This window comes from Oryzias latipes, chromosome 22 (genome assembly GCF_053564925.1).
Source record: "Oryzias latipes strain Hd-rR chromosome 22, Olatipes_Hd-rR_3.1".
In the NCBI taxonomy this organism is placed as follows: domain Eukaryota; kingdom Metazoa; phylum Chordata; class Actinopteri; order Beloniformes; family Adrianichthyidae; genus Oryzias; species Oryzias latipes.
The window spans coordinates 28,960,446-28,976,020 of NC_136258.1; the positions used below are offsets into that span (position 1 = coordinate 28,960,446).

General features: G+C 42.0%; 1 protein-coding gene across 1 annotated transcript; it reads right to left on the minus strand.

Annotated features, from left to right (window-relative positions):
• Positions 1 to 1,376: 1,376 nt before the first annotated feature.
• fbln5 (fibulin 5) lies at positions 1,377 to 15,539 on the minus strand. Its single transcript, XM_023951670.2, has 10 exons — positions 15,145 to 15,539; positions 15,026 to 15,074; positions 14,610 to 14,891; positions 10,036 to 10,158; positions 8,522 to 8,638; positions 8,298 to 8,414; positions 6,484 to 6,606; positions 6,237 to 6,363; positions 5,969 to 6,164; positions 1,377 to 1,997 (listed from the first exon to the last, which is right to left on the minus strand). The coding sequence occupies exons 1-10, from the start codon at positions 15,337 to 15,339 to the stop codon at positions 1,836 to 1,838; spliced, it is 1,491 nt and encodes a 496-aa protein (XP_023807438.1). The 5' UTR covers positions 15,340 to 15,539; the 3' UTR covers positions 1,377 to 1,835.
• Between the last annotated feature and the right edge of the window lie 36 nt (positions 15,540 to 15,575).

Consider the following 15,575-nt stretch of genomic DNA (forward strand, 5'->3'; position numbering starts at 1 on the left):
AACCCAACTTTTAATGGAAAAAAATAAAGAATCTGAATGGAGACATGCTTTAATTTTGATTAAAAACTTAGACATTTTAAAACTGAAAATTTTGTAGTTTTTAATGTCAAAACTGTGGCTTTTCTTCTCATTTTGGTGCCAGTTCCATCCATAGGTGGATGGATTTGAATGCAGTTCTTTTAAATGCTAAATATGACGTTACCCATCTGCAAAAGAAAAAGCCGAATAAATGCGAACATTTGAACGATGATTTATGAATCCACTGTGTTATGATGATGAGAAACTTGGATGAGTCGCAAAAAAATCATTTTTCCAAAGGTCAGATCATCAAATGCATTGTGGTCTATATTTGCCAATCTAGTGCGCATTGATGCACACTCCTTTTTTGCAGGGACTAATAATTATTTAAGTATGAGTTAATGGCCGATGAACTATGCATCATCACTTTTTAACGCACGCCGTGGAAGCCTGAACCGTCCGACGCGAACACTGACAAAATAGGCAGAAAAAACATCCAGACAGACGATTTGCCAAGGTGCCGCCTCCATTTGAGCATTTTATTAATCTCCCTTTAGCACAAATTGACATGTTTTTCATTGGGTTGTGTGAGAACTAGTGTTATATAACACAGTTTCATAACCACTGTGTTTAATGGATAAACTGAAGTCATTTCAAGTGAGCTTCAATCCGGAAGTTTAAAATGATCCTCTGTGCTTTTGAGAACAAAATGTGAAATATGCAGGTTACCCAACAGGTGATTGGTCTATTTTAAGCTCTAGAAAAATTAACTGGGCGTGTTCGAACAAAGTCTGCACCTACATGGATAATAATAAAAGGGTGGCAACAAAATATTCTTTGCATTTGACCAATTAAAAAACATTTGAGCTTCTTGATTTAAAAAAAAACCCAAATTTTTACTCATTTGAACGCAAAATTAATCTCTAATATTCCCCTTTTAGCTCAAATGTGCATTGGCATGTTTTACATTGGGGTGTATGAGAGTGTCATGTAACACGCCCCCTGGTGGTTGGTAGACAAACTTCAGAAACTTTGCTTTCGAGTGAGCTTCAATCTGGAAGTACAAAAAGATATCCTTGATCCAGCAACCATCGCTCTTCATCGACTTGTTTGATTACATAATTTCCGGTCAAAATGGCGCCGGCCAAACCGGCGACGCATTTCAAATCAGGAGGGTCACATGATCACCTCCAACTGTCTTTCATGCCAAATGACCTGACGGCTCATCAGATTGAGTTCTACGAGACAAAAGGCTCAAGGATGAAAAGAGCGGGCGGTGTCACCTTCAGGGAAAACCGAACCCAAACACTTCTCCTTAACGCCGCGGTTTCAGCAGGATGACGCCACAGACAGCAGACTGAGTGGGGAAGTCGTTTATTGGCCCAAAGGGGATCAATTATTCAGTTAAGACGCTCGTTACATAATTTCTAAGACCGCTTCAGCAGACGCATGATGAGACCAGCGCTGGGAAGAGAGGCTCCTGCTGATCAAACGGCGTTCCGAGGCGGCGAGACCCTCACCGCCACGGCTTTGAAGTGAGGTCATCAACATTCACTGAGAGCTTGGGGAAACCTCGCATATACACAGAGACTCATTTCAGTTACATCTGAGGTGGAGCTGGCAGAAACTGTACACCACAGATACCCGTCTGTGTTGGTATGACGGCTCCACGTCCAGTAAATCGTGTGGGGATGGGGTGGGGGTGGGGGGGGGGTGAGAGCATCCCATCAGCTGATCTCGGCTCGGTTCTCATCTGATCCGTCTCGACAGAGTCCCGTTAGCACAAACAGAAAGACTCTCTGACGAGCTCCGGACTCTCAGAACGGATGCTCCGACACAAATATCGTCAGCTGGATGATGGAGCTGCCTCTGAAGTTGATGACGTTGTTGACGGTGACCATCTCCAAGTCCAGCACCACCTTTTTGGGCCCTTTGATGGGACGCACCAGCACCAGCGTGGCGCTGACATGACTGGTTTGCTGTAAAACAAAGAGTGCAGGAATGTAAAGAATGACAGCAGGAAGCGTGTTCAGGTGTGACGTCCTGGAAGGAACTCCCGACTCATGTCAGGCACGTCACCCTGGCTGGTTCAGGAGAGAACCAAACTAAATCCAGTTCCAGCTCTTTTGGAGGCACCAGAGTCCAGAACGAGTTCTGACCAGGAAAAGTTCAAAAGTCCTCTAGCTGCTCTGAACTCCCCGACTTCTGTGGCCGTTTTCTTCTCCTCCAAACACGCAGAGCTCACAGCATCTGTGTTCCCACTGAAGAAACCCGCACCAGAGTTCATCTGCTGGTTTCTCAGGTGAACCTTCGCACCAGCAGAACCAGGACCACCAAATGTGTTGGTGCACATGCATCCCAAGAAAAGTTCAACCACACCAACCGTTCATTTGAATAATAATGCTGGAAAACATAAAAATGTATCAAACAGGTTAAAACCCAATGACGTTTCAGTCAAGGTAACGAGTTCACGCCAATCGGTTTTCTATCATTATTTTAATTGGATTCACTTTAGTCTGAAAACTAATGGTACAAATCTCTCTGGATTTGAACAAGTCGCAGCATCTGTTCCATAAAGAAATGCAGTTCGCTCAGTCTGTGTGAACTTTTGCAGTTCAGAAAAAGGCAAACAAAAGCAGGAAATTGGATGTTTGTCTCCGTTTGGCCGCTTTAAAGCTGCAGTGATGGCCGTCTGGTGTGACCACAACGCTCCACCAGAAATCCTGATGACAGCTTTCTGCCTCCATTTGTTTTCCCGTTGGAAGTTTTTAATTCAAAATAATTATAAAAGAACTAGAGGCTTTACTGTAAACGTATCCAGGAATCAGACTGAAAGTGTTTTCTACATATTCAGGTTTAAGTTAGTTTATGGATTTTGTTAATTAAAAAAAAACAGGAGGAAGTAAAACTGTGTATTGATGGAGTAAAACATGGGAAAAAGGATCTGACTTTAGATAAAAATCTGTCTTGGAAGAATCATATATCATATTCAAAGAAAAGTGGCTAAAACTGTATTGGTTTTGAATAATGTCAAGTAAACCATTTTAAATGCTTTATGTTTCATATTGTGCACGTTGGGTTTACTGCAGAAAATGATTATTAATACATAAAAACAAGAAACAAGAAAACACAAGCGCTTTATTTATGAAGTCAAAACTTTTGATATTTGAAGATTTAGTGGAAAAAGTTCTTTGTTTTTACTAAACAAAGAACTTTTTTACTTGAACATGCAGTTCCCCCACAGCAGCAGGTTTCCCGCCCTGCAGATGTAACGCAGCTTTGGCGAGCAAACACCAGGAGGCCACGTCTTTCTGTTGACCTTTCCACAGATTGACCCGATTCCTGCGGGCGGCGCCGTGTGCTCGGTTTGTCTGTTACGGACCGCACACGTCCCCCCCCCCTCCTCCTCCTCCTCAGTGACTTTAATAAGATCGGCTCAGGTGTTTGATGCTCCGTCACTAAAGTTTTCTCTCTTTCTTTTTTTGTGGCCCTCAAGTTTTTCAAACCAAACGCGTTTTAAAGTTTTGCGTCAATAAATCCTGAAACGAACTCTGTGTGATTTTTAGATGCAGATCTTTCTTTTTCACACAAATCAAGTCACAGACGGATTTCACCGTCTCAGAATCTTTTTTAGAGCCTTTCTATCCAGAGCTGAAATAGTCATTCCTGCTTTTATAACCTCTAGAATAGACGAATGAAAATTCTATTAATCGGCTTGAAATCGATTCTAAAGCTCCCAGTCTGCTTTGGAATCGATTTGAAGATTCTTTTATTAGTTCCTAAAAGTCTAAACAGACTTTGATCAGAACTGCTTTAGTTAATGACCCTCAGGCCCTCAGGTCCAGGTCTGCTGATCCTCGGGGTCACGGCGAGGCCTCATTCCAGCACCGTGGCGCTCGCCTGCAGAGCGACCTGGCTGAGGACGTGAGGGCTTCATCTGCCCCGGAGGTTTTTAGGGTGAAAAACAAAAGATCTTTTTAGCTTTGCTGTTAGGCTGTTTTCTACAGTGAAGCATTAGGGCCACTAGAAAAGAAGACAAATAAATCAATATAAGAACAAAGTTGTGAACAAAGTCGTACAATTATATTTAAAAAAAACATTTTAAAAGAATAAATTTATGTTTCAAAGTCTTAATTTATCAAGAAAAAATGAATGCTTAAATGTAAAATTCACCTTTTAAAATCTTCAAAGACCGTCGAACATTAGCCGGTTAATTTCTGAGAAATCAGACAGACTGCTGAGGAACTTCCCTGAATCGGCTTCACTTTCTTCTTGAAATAACACAACTACTTCTTTTGAAAAAGTAGCATAGATATCGTAAAAGGTTTATTTTATTCCCATTTATTTATTTTCTTTATGGTACCTTTAATATTCCATTACAGGCTTTAGACTTCCTCATGTTTTTATTGATTTTTCGGACAGATTTTTTTCTTTGTCTTTGGACAATGTGTTTGCCTGTGGAGACTTTATTGTGATTCATATCATTGCCATTATTTTTTGTTTTGTTTTGTGTTCTGTAAACTAAATAGTCAGAACAAATATCGGTTCTGAATTTGTTCTTATAGAACCACAGAAGCCCAAACGAGGGAAAAGCAGAGAGGACTTAAGAAGTGATGGATAGAAAACCAAACAATCCTAAACCTCTAAACCAGAATTCAAATGAGCTCAAAAGACTATTTAAAATGTGGTTAGGATAAAAAAAATGAATATTTGTAAATGTATGCTTTCAAAACCTCTCTTTTATGTCTGTGGATTTTATACATGTACAAATACTTTATTATTTAGACTTTATTCTGTTTTTCTAATGATAAATAAATAAAGAAACAAAGACATTAATTAATTTATACAAAAACAGAAAGATATATGACATTTTTCATATGCATGTGAGCAACTCTAAACAATTTGGAGTTTATTATGTCTGAAAACCTTTTTCTACATGCAAATAAATCAACAAATTATTTTAAAATAAACCAGATTATTAAAACAAAAATGAATTAACAAGATAATTTATGAGATGACCATCGAAGTACTTTATACATATTTCCCCTTTTTAAAAGTTTTTAAAACTTCGATGCTTTAAATGAAAACACCTCATGGATTAATGCAGTTGTGTGTTTTAGCCTCTTCAGTCCTCCGTATAATAAAAAACACTCCTCAGCAAAGCCCTTCTGAACACTGTCAGAGAGACAGAACTAAGAAAGTGGGGGGAAAACGACAACTAACTGAAGAAAAACTCAAAAACCTCTAAAGTATAGAAACTACTGTACAGTTGTGAAGAACTGGTCTTTGAATGCAGTCAACTGCTGCTTTACCACAAATAACCTGAAGGGGGTGCTGTTCCTCCACAGGACAGCTCAGATAAAGGGGGACGAATTCAGGAAACATTTTCCTATTTAATCAAACAGTAAATCCCATTCATTTATTTACTTTAACTTTATACAGGAGGAGAAGAAGTAAAACAATGTTCAAATTTAAGTTCGGCTGTTTTAGTGGAGTACGGTAGTTTATTTTAAACTAATGGTTTCCCTGTCAACAAAATTGTTTTTTTATTTCTAATAAGTTTTTTTTAAAGTCTGTTTTAATAAAACGTTGTCCTGTATAGAAAATACAAGATGTATTTATGCCGTTTATCTGCAACAGTTTGTTTTTTATGGCAGTTACAAATCTGAAATATTTTTTTCTTCCTTTTTTACAAATCAGAAACAGTTTGAAAAGCTGCGTTTGATTGAATCTTTTTTTTCCCTTTTGATTATTTAGATCTAATTCAACAGTTTGAGTCATAATGTTTGACGGTAATAAAGCTTTTTGCTACATTCCATGTTTTTTAAAAAGTCGGTTTATGGAAATGTGTGTTTTGGCCTCTTCAGACCTCCGTAGAAAAGGTTTAAGCATTGTTAAGTCTGCGCTCCTGTGTTTGTGTGCTCGATTTGGTTTTTTTTGCGGCACTCACCCTCATGTAAAACTCCCGTCCGTCGTTCCCCGACTTTATCTGGAAGATGTAGAAGGCGCCGGGGTAACGCGTGGTGGCCTGCATCTGGAAGATATCTGCAGGCACACTGCGCCCCGCCGGCAAGTCCATGTGTCGGTACAGAATAGTGAAGGGCCTGTCTTTGCAGGCCGGGTTCTCAGCTGAGCACATGCACTGACTGCAGGCGACAGGACGCGGTCAGAAAAGCCCCAAACGAGCCGGCAAAAGCCAAAAAACACGTCCGACTCACTTGTCAGACACAGCGACGTGAGGAGGCTCACACTGTAACGGACCCAGGCATGTGTAGCCTCCCTGGAAATTGAAACATACTTGTTCTGTTGTACAGGTGTTGTTACCAGTGTCACATTCATTGATATCTTCAAAAACACACAACAGCACAAGTCAGTGACAGCGTCCACCTGAGGGGGCGGAGCAACAACTCAGCATCAGGCAGAAACCCGACGTGCGGCGGAAACGAGGAGGTGCGGGGACTTTACCTTCACAGCTCCGGTCGTCATCGTACAGGTAATATCCGGGCGGACAGACGCAGGAGAACGAGCCGGCGCTGTTCACACACGTGTGCTGGCACAGAAACTCCGAGAAACTGCACTCATCCAGGTCTGAGTCAGGCAGAGCGTACAGTCAGACTCGTGCAGGTAATCAGGCGGTTTACCTGAGCAGAGGAGGCCCTTCAGGAGGATCGGGAAGTCGCCCCGAAGAAGAGCTGCTCGTGCTCCATCTCTCTGCTGGAGGAAGGAAAACTCCTCCTCCTCACTGGGAGGCAGTTTAGAAAGATGCAGAATGTTCTGAAATCTCAGAACCCAGTGGAACGTCAGATAAACATCTTGCAGAACAAACCTGCATCACATAAAGAACCATGACTTCATCCCAGAACAATAAACCTTCCATCAGGTTCCGTCATGTGCAGCTCTGGTACACAGAAAAGCACGTTTGCTCCAATTCAGTGAGATTCTGTTCCTTGTTTCTGTCTTTTTCCTGCTCTGGTCAGTCTTTTTATGGCGTCTCCACTTTGACCTTTTTATTTGCTTTATTTTTTTTGCAGCAAGGTTGAAAAGATGACATCATTTCCTGTAGAAGTCTATGGGAAATGGTGTTCTGCAAAGCAATGACCTGTTTTTTTTCTTTGTCCTGCTTTTCGTCTCACCAGTCAGCTGTCAAACATTTGAAGCTAAAATTAATTCAGAGAATCAACTAAACCAATAACCTGAACTCTAGTCAATGCAACAGCTTCAGAAATGTCTGCACAGATCATTTGACTCGAATAGAAAAAACATGAAAACAAAAGGAGGAAAATTTTCAGTATTTGTAATGTTTTTACTTTGCTTTTACAGACTGAATTCTCTGATAAATGTTAGCGTTGAGTGAAGACTTGAAGGTCTGAATAACTGGTGGGTTTCCAAAACATTTTTCTCGTGAGAGTTTCTCTCTCACAGTGGTTTGAGAAGGTTTGGCCAGCCCTGAGGATTTCCAAGATTTTTCTTCATTGGTTGTTTGGATCATCAATTTCAGTTAAATATATCATATAGCAGATGAACACAGTGATACTTGAGAAGTGAATGAAGTTTATTGGATTTAAAGAAACTGTGCAATAATTACTTAAACAAAAATAGGCATTATGTCATTTTCTTGGGCATAGTTTCTGCAGGAGTTTCTTAGAAATTTACCTGAATTGTGGGCGGGACAATTGACGCAGAGCAACCCCGCCCCCCTTCCCCTCCCTGCTGCTCAGAGTTTGGAGCAAGGAGCTTGTGGCCCGCCCAGCCTCTTTTCACAAATACGATCTTTTCAAACTTAATTTTTTCGTCTGTCCTTGGTTCATAGCGATTCGAAAAAAGAAATACTCAGAAATGCGATTTTAAACTTAGGTTTCTTCTTAATTTTATAATATACATATATATATTTCAATGTTGACTCCTTTAATACTTGTGTGAATATATCAGGTAAAACACTTTAATTTGTATTTGTACATGAAATGTGCTCTACAAATAAGCTTGCCTCATCTGTGAGATGCAGAAAAGACAACCTTTTCACATAACCCATCAGAGAATCTGACATTTTTTGAACATTTTTAGTCTTTTTGCAGCACAGATTTGGATGTCATTGTAGTTTCTGCCTTTTATATATTTCCGGCACCAAATCTAACTTATTTTTCAATTTTATTTAGTTTCGGTTGCAGACTGAAAAACGTCTGGTGAGAGAGAGCAGCGTTTGTTGGAAGAAGTACTGTTTTTCAGAGGAAAAGTCAGATATTTGTGGCTGAGGATGATCCAGGAGTGTCAGAGCTGCTCACCCATGCAGGTGGTGCCGTCTGAAGCCAGCTCGAAGCCCTCGTCACAGTTGCACATGAAGGAGCCGTAGGTGTTGAAGCAGGCGTGGTTGCAGGGCTCCTCCTCGCACTCGTCCACGTCTGGACAAACACAGCAGGGTTCTCTCAGTTTCACCATAAAGCGTGCCTCTCAAAAAAACAACAACAAAGACGTGGACCGTCCTTCACAATAAAATACACCGAGTTACCCTGACAGGTCCGACCGTCCGGATTGAGGACGAATCCGGGGTTACAGGAGCAGGAGTAGGAACCGGGAGCGTTGGCGCACAGCTGCTGGCAGTAACCATAGCGACACTCATCAATGTCTAATCGAGAGGAGAAACGATGGTTAGAAAAACAGTTTTTCCACCCAAGCCTTTTACTAAAAACCAAGCTTTTAGAGTTCATTCAAAGTTTTTTTTGAATATCTTCTTCAAAGGAACTTGTTGAGTGACTCGACGTTAATCAAGTCCGCAAAGTCTCGTGCTTTTACCAAAAACACACGTTTTTTTCAGTTCAAAGATCCTCTTCTTTTGGATTCTAGCTTAAGAGCGCTCTGCAGATGAAATAACACTCCCCTGTCAGGTAAAAGACCGACTAAGTGGAAAAAAGTATCACATAAGAAAAACTTCAATCTCTTTAGATTATAAAAACTATTTACTGTTAAATGACAAAGAACTGCTCACTGAATGCAGATCTACTGCTGCTTTACCCTGACAAACCTGCAGGAGGTGCTGTTGCTCTACAGGACAGCCCAGAAACATTTTCTATTTAATCCAACAAATCCCATTTATTAGTCTTACTTTAACTGAGTATTTTTTCTGTAGAATAATCAAAGATGACTTCAGCTGTTTTAGTGGAGCAGTTTCAATTAAACTAATGGCTTCCCTGTGAACAAACACAGTAAAATGGCTCTTTTTTGTTTTGTTTTACAATTATTAAAGCTTAAAAACATTTCTACTTGTGTTTCATCGAATATTTATTCTCTGTAGACAAATAGATGCATTTATGGCATCTATTTGCTTTATTAAGGTTCATCTGAGTAGAAAAAAAACTTTGAAAAGTGTTTCTTTTCCCAGTTTTTAAAATTCAGAAACAACTTAGAAAACTGTTTTTTTTTTCTTGAGATTCTTTAAAGTGGATGCGACAGTTGTAGGCCAGAACTGACCGACGTCATTCCAAGAATATTGTTTACTTCCGACTCAAACCAAATGTAGTCAGTTCAGTCACCATTTTTTCACGATTCAGACAACGCCATCTTGGAGCCGGACGTCGTCATCATGTAAGCAGTGATTTTGGCCAAAGAGCTCATTGTTTCTATGGCAACAGCTCTCACCAATCAGGAGTGGGCTTGTCGGAAGGCCAAACCCTTTCCACTCAAAATCAGGCTACACAAAATCTGTCAAGCGTTTTGACCGTTGGAGCCAGCAGGCTCCGCCTACTTTATTAAGGCATCTGGTCAGTTTTTAACTTGGACTACAGAAAAAAAAAGGTATAAAAAAATGGTTATTCTGACCAATGGAATGGCTGTTTAATTCTCTATAGACGTCTATTATTTTTTTGCAGGCGTTTCCTGTTTGGAATCCCAGGGGGAGGAGTCACTCAGTCCAGTTTTTACATACAGTCAATGTTTGTAGCGTTTGACAGTAATGAGGCTTTTAGCTACATCCCATGTTTTTAAATTCCCTTTCAGAATTCCCTGCAGACCGGCCTGTCCTCTGACCTTGACACTGTCCGTGGAACAGCCAGTAGCCTTCAGCACAGGTGCAGGTGTATCCGCCCGCGGTGTTGATGCACACCTGAGTGCGGTGACACTGATGAGAGTTTGTCTCGCATTCGTCAATGTCTGCAATGAAAAAACAAAACAAGAAATGATGATTTGTAGACAAACAGGAGGTCAAAAAGACCTCACTGATGTGGGGGGGGGGGGGGGGGGGGGGGAGACAAAACCTTTAGAAATTTTGATTTATGCTAAAGAAAAAGTTCTATCCTAAAGCAAAAAAACAATGTTTTTCTTTCATTTGCATTCGTGTGGTTTCACCTTGTTATCTGCAGAACTGTCATCCTGGTTTATTATGGAGTGATATTTTTTAATTATTTTTTTTTTGCTTAAACTATTTTTTTTACTTTCAAATTTTTCTTTTCTTATGCGAGCAAAATCAAAATAGGAAAAAAGCGAGAGGAGACAACGCATGTGAAAACATTTGTTTGGCAAATGCAAAAATATTTATTGAAAGCAAAATAAATTTGAAAGTAAAATAATAAAAATGGGACAAAAAAAGTTTTTGAAAGCCAAAATAAAAATTGAAAGATAAAATTTTATATATTCATTTGCAACTTTGTGTGCATAAATATTACTCCATAGTTTATGCTCATGTTTACTTATGCTCTTGATTTTATGGATCATTTTTGTTTTTCTTTCATATTTCTGTAACATTTGCAGCTGCTGTAACAAAAATCTCCCTCTTGTAGGATAAAAATTGTCTTCTCATGTTAAATTCTGTCTCCATCACAAACATTTAATCATTGAAGCTATTCAGTCAAAATGAGGATTAAACAGAAGATAAATTTAATTCAGTTTTTGGCAAATCAACAACAAAAAAATGGATTCAATAGACCGAATCCATCAGAAGTTGTTATTCTTTATCTCATTTTTTCTGCATTCAAACAGATTTAACTGGAAATCCTGAAAGCGCTGTACAATATTTCAACATGGCATCACCCCCCACGTTTTAACTCCAGATTACAGGTATCTGGAATTACAATCTGGGTTCCCTTCGTTCTTTCTGCCGTTATAAAAGCCTCATTTCCTTTTGTGGATGTGAAAATTTGAAGGCTTCAGCTTTGTTTCTGATTATCAGACTATCAAGTCACACAAGTCAAGTGGCAAATCTCAAGAAAACCCGTACAGGAAGTGGGTGGGGGGGCCTGCTTTCTTGTTTGAACAGGCAGTGATAACGTCTGACCGAGGAAAGGCCACCTCATGTGCCAACAAAGGTCACCGACCCTGACATACGGAGGCCAGAAAAGGCCCAAAGCAGAAGATAAATCAAGTTAAATTTTGGTTTTTCAAATTTACTGAATATGTCAATCATGCGGTATAAAAGAAAGTGACTCGTTTGAAATGAAAATAGAATAAAGATACATTTTCAAAATAAGTTAGAACAGAACAAACAAAATTAAAAAGAAGTGAAGAGGTTATAGAGAACTGAAAAAATAACAATAGATTGGCTAAACTAGGTTGAAACAAACAGGTTGGCCTTTGCAAACCTGTGGCAACAACCTGTTTCTACCTGGCCTTCAGACCTTAAAAGAACTTTAACTATCAGAACTTTACAGAACTTCTCTGATCGGTTATCAGGTTCTTTAAAGTTGAAAACAATCAAAAACCATCATAGACTGATGTAAATCTACGACTTTAATGGAAAAAACTCTAGAGCTGGAGACTAAAATCTACAATTAACGTTCATGTCTGAATTTGAAGACAATCACTAACTTTATTTAACAATTATAGTTTGGTTCATTCTGATTTAAAAAAAAAAAAAAACTTTTCTGGCTCAGACTGAACTCAACCAGAGTTCCCCGATAAATGACTTTGCTTGGTCCAGACTGATGTTCAGCGGAGCGTTCATGGCTGCTAAAACAAGAAAGGACTTTCTGATGGAAGGGACCGACGTCCAGACCACAACCGCTCCACCAGAAGTTTCCGACCCGGTCCTCAAGGCTTGGATTAACCGGATCTGGCGTGTTCAGTTCAATCGAAATCGGAAAAATCCCATCAATACATTTGTTTTCTGGTTAGTTGAGATCAAAGTTGAGACTGGAAGCTGATGGAATCAAGTCAAACTTATCAGTTCAATCAATAACAAAGCAGACATTCAGACATTTGTGAGCAAGTGTCGAACCTTGTGGGGATATTTTGGAGGGACAAAACCGATAAATAAACTGTAAATTCATTATCCGAGTACGGATCATGTGAGTGGCTGTAAGAAAAGCCACTTTTCCAAACTGCGGAGTGAATTCCTGCTGCTGAAATGTTGTGGCAGCGACGGACAGACAAAGCCCTGTTTGTTCCAGGTTCAGGCAGGAAGTCCGTCTGTTTCTGCTTCACAGCAGCATCAGTCAGCGAGTCATTACATCACACACACGCACACACACACACACACACACAGGCAGTGGCCCCCTCAGAGGAATGCCTGCTCTCCGGGACTCGGCCTGGGTGCAGGTTTGCTAACACATGACCTCACTTTTGGCTCTCCGGGTGGAGTAGTTTACCCAAACAAGGTTGTGAGCTGGTTCCATGGCAGAAAAAGGAGAAACAGTCCATATTTGTGCATGAGCTCCAACTCAGCTAAAGGCGGTTCTAAATGTTGGCATCTCTGCAGTGGAAAAAAACAAAAAACTGATAGTGTTTCTGTCTGCAAAGTATTTCAATTTTAACATCTGACCAAACTGCGTGAGGTTTGAGGATGTCACGTCTGTTACGTTGCTGTGAAACGGTGATGCAGGTGAGAGACTGATGCTCTCACCTGCATCACCTGACGGCGTGCACTTCTACAGCTGACGGGAAAAGTTCACCACAGCTGGAACTGGAAAACTGAGCAAATTCAGAAAGAAACTGCACGACAGGAAAGACAAAAACACAGAGCAATCTCCATAAATTTGTTTTTGTTGATTTACAATTCTGTCTGAATAATTGGTGCTCATTCCTGACGGGACCGCTCAGAGCTGCTGATGTTTTCATTCCATCAATGAAGGACGAAGGTAGAGACGTTTTAATGAATCGAGCAGAAAAGGTTTGAACACTGATTGTAGTCTGATCAGTGATGGAATTGATTCAAGACGTTCAAACTATTGACTCTGAGAACTGGACGGATCGAGTGAGACATCCATGGAAGATGGTTTACTTCTGGCTCCAACCAAGTAAAGTCAAATAAGTCGCCATTTTTCCACGCTACGGACGCCGCCATGTTGGAGCCAGACGTCGTCAGTGACAGTCCGAGTGGGTCGGCATTTCTATGGCAAGCCCCCCATCACCAATCAGGAGTGTGCCTGTCAGAAGGCCACACCCCACAACTCGAAAGCCGCTACACAAAATCTGTCAAACTGACCAGTTAGAATCTGAGTGGTCAGTTTACAACTTGAATTATTTGAACTAAAGAAAAAATATATTAAAAAAAGGAGGATTATCAAGAACACGTTTAAAAAATAAAAAGTCACAGCACGATTGGTTCCTCTGACCAATAGAATGATAGTACTAGCTGTTTGTTTCTCTACAAAGGTCTACAGGATTTTGGCTTCTTGGAGCCACTTTGGAATGCGCGCGGGGGGGGGGGGGGGGGGGATCACTCAGTCCAGTTCTTGAACAGCCAATGGGCAGGTCATGGTGAAATTGTTAGACTTGTGTGAATTCATTTCACACTGCATTCAGGAGACCAGAGCGAACCGCCTGACCGAGCACTGCAGCAGAATGCCGGACTGTAGTGAATTGCATCAGGGTTCACTGTCAGGTGAACCAAACACCCTTGACTTGGCTTTTTCACCTTCCCAAAAAGCTGGCGTGGACCAAAGGTGCAGTTAGTCTGCAAAAGACGTTTAAAAAACGGACAAGTCGGACCTCTGGATGAAGCAGAAACAAACCATGACACTGCCTCCCCTGTGCCTAACAGTTGTGCTGCTTGTGTGGCTAAAACTTCATTTACTTTATATCATAGTTACACCATTTCACTTTGCTGCTTAGGGGCAGCCGTGGTTCAGAGGTAGAGCGGCCGACCTCTAAATGATTGCTGGTTCCCACTCTGGGCACCCTTGTGTCCTTGAGCAAGACACTAAACCCCACTTTGCTCCTGGTGGTCAAAGGTTGGCGCCGCTGTTCGGCAGTGGAACCACCATCAGTGTGTGTATAAAGCACTTTGGGCGCTCCAAGAAGATTGTAAAACGCTTTATAGGTGTACGCCATTTATCATGCAACAGTTATTTGTGACAGTTTTCCCAATGATTCCACATTTAAACTTAAGCTGCATTTCCAGACCAGAAAGGTTCAAAACATTTTATAAAGAAATGAGTTTCTTTTTAAGGCGAATGGCATTTGTTTATTTGATCTTTTCTTTAAAATAATTGATCCTGAATTCCTTTCACTCAAAATTTTTTTTCTTTTTTAAAACTTAATCAAGAAATTACTTTACAAAAAATGTAAGCATTAACAGAACAGTGACAAAACCCTATAATATTACGTTTTAGAGAGAATTTTGCCCCCCAGTATCTGAATGTCAGGAAGTAATCCTCCGGCTCACTCACCGTTACAGGTGCCATCAGCTGCGAGAGCATATCCCAGGGTGCATAGCGCCGGGTTCCTGATCCTGGGGTAACTTGGCTCCACAAACCTGGGGGGAGCGGGGAGGAAGGTGTCAGACACCGGGTCGGAGGGCTCCGGGTAGCTCAGCTCAGGCAGAACCGGGCTGCTCTGCCGGTAGGGCCGCTGGTACACCTCGCTGGGGACGCAGGTGTAGCCCCCCACCCGGTTGACGCAGTCCATGCCCCCCTGGCAGACCCTCCCCAGGGTCAGGCACTCGTCCACATCTGGAACACAGAAGAAGCGCATCTGTGCGTCAGAGCGTCGCTGTCTGTGTCTGTGGGGGGGGTGGGTGTGTGTGTGGGGGGTGGGGGTGGGGGGTGCCGGGGGGGTGGGGGGGGGTGCCGGGGGGGGTGCCTACCTCTGCATTGTCCAGCGGCGTCATCAAACGCAAACCCAGGTGAGCAGACCTGAAGACGCGGGACGTTAGTCTGACAGCAGGAATCAACCCCATCCGCCTGGTCGCTCAGGTGTGCTTACCTGTCCGCGAGCAGACTGGACGCAGAGCAGAACGAACGCCAGGGCAGCCAACATCCTGCAAAGACTCGGAAACGGCGTGAAACCTCCACGCAGGGCTGTTGGGGGGCGCCTTGAAATGGAAAAACGCGCCAAACAACCGAGGAGAAGAGCGCGCAGCGCCGAGCCAAACCCGAGGCCGCGTTCTCCAGAGAGCATGCCTCACTGAAGGAATGGAGGAACCAGAAGCCCCGTCCGCCCGGATCCCCCCTCCCAGCTGTGCGCCTTTACGCGGCACCACGTTTTCATGAGCGAGGCGCTGCGGTCCCACGCGCGGACCAGGAGAGCCTCCACGCAAACCAGGCGCTCCGCAACTTCTGCCGCGATCCGTCGGCTGGACGGATTATTTAAGATATGCAATCTGACCCCCCCCCCCCCTTCTCATAACAGCTGGA

What these genes read in the sequence shown, in the direction of transcription:
- fbln5 (XM_023951670.2), bottom strand. Translation starts at nt 15,339, where the DNA reads ATGCTCTCTGGAGAACGCGGCCTCGGGTTTGGCTCGGCGCTGCGCGCT. An exon ending in GTTCCACGGACAGTGTCAAG is followed by an intron (nt 8,639 to 10,035) that starts GTCAGAGGACAG and finishes CCTCTCGATTAG; the next exon opens with ACATTGATGAGTGTCGCTAT. An exon ending in TGACGACCGGAGCTGTGAAG is followed by an intron (nt 6,364 to 6,483) that starts GTAAAGTCCCCG and finishes GTGTTTTTGAAG; the next exon opens with ATATCAATGAATGTGACACT.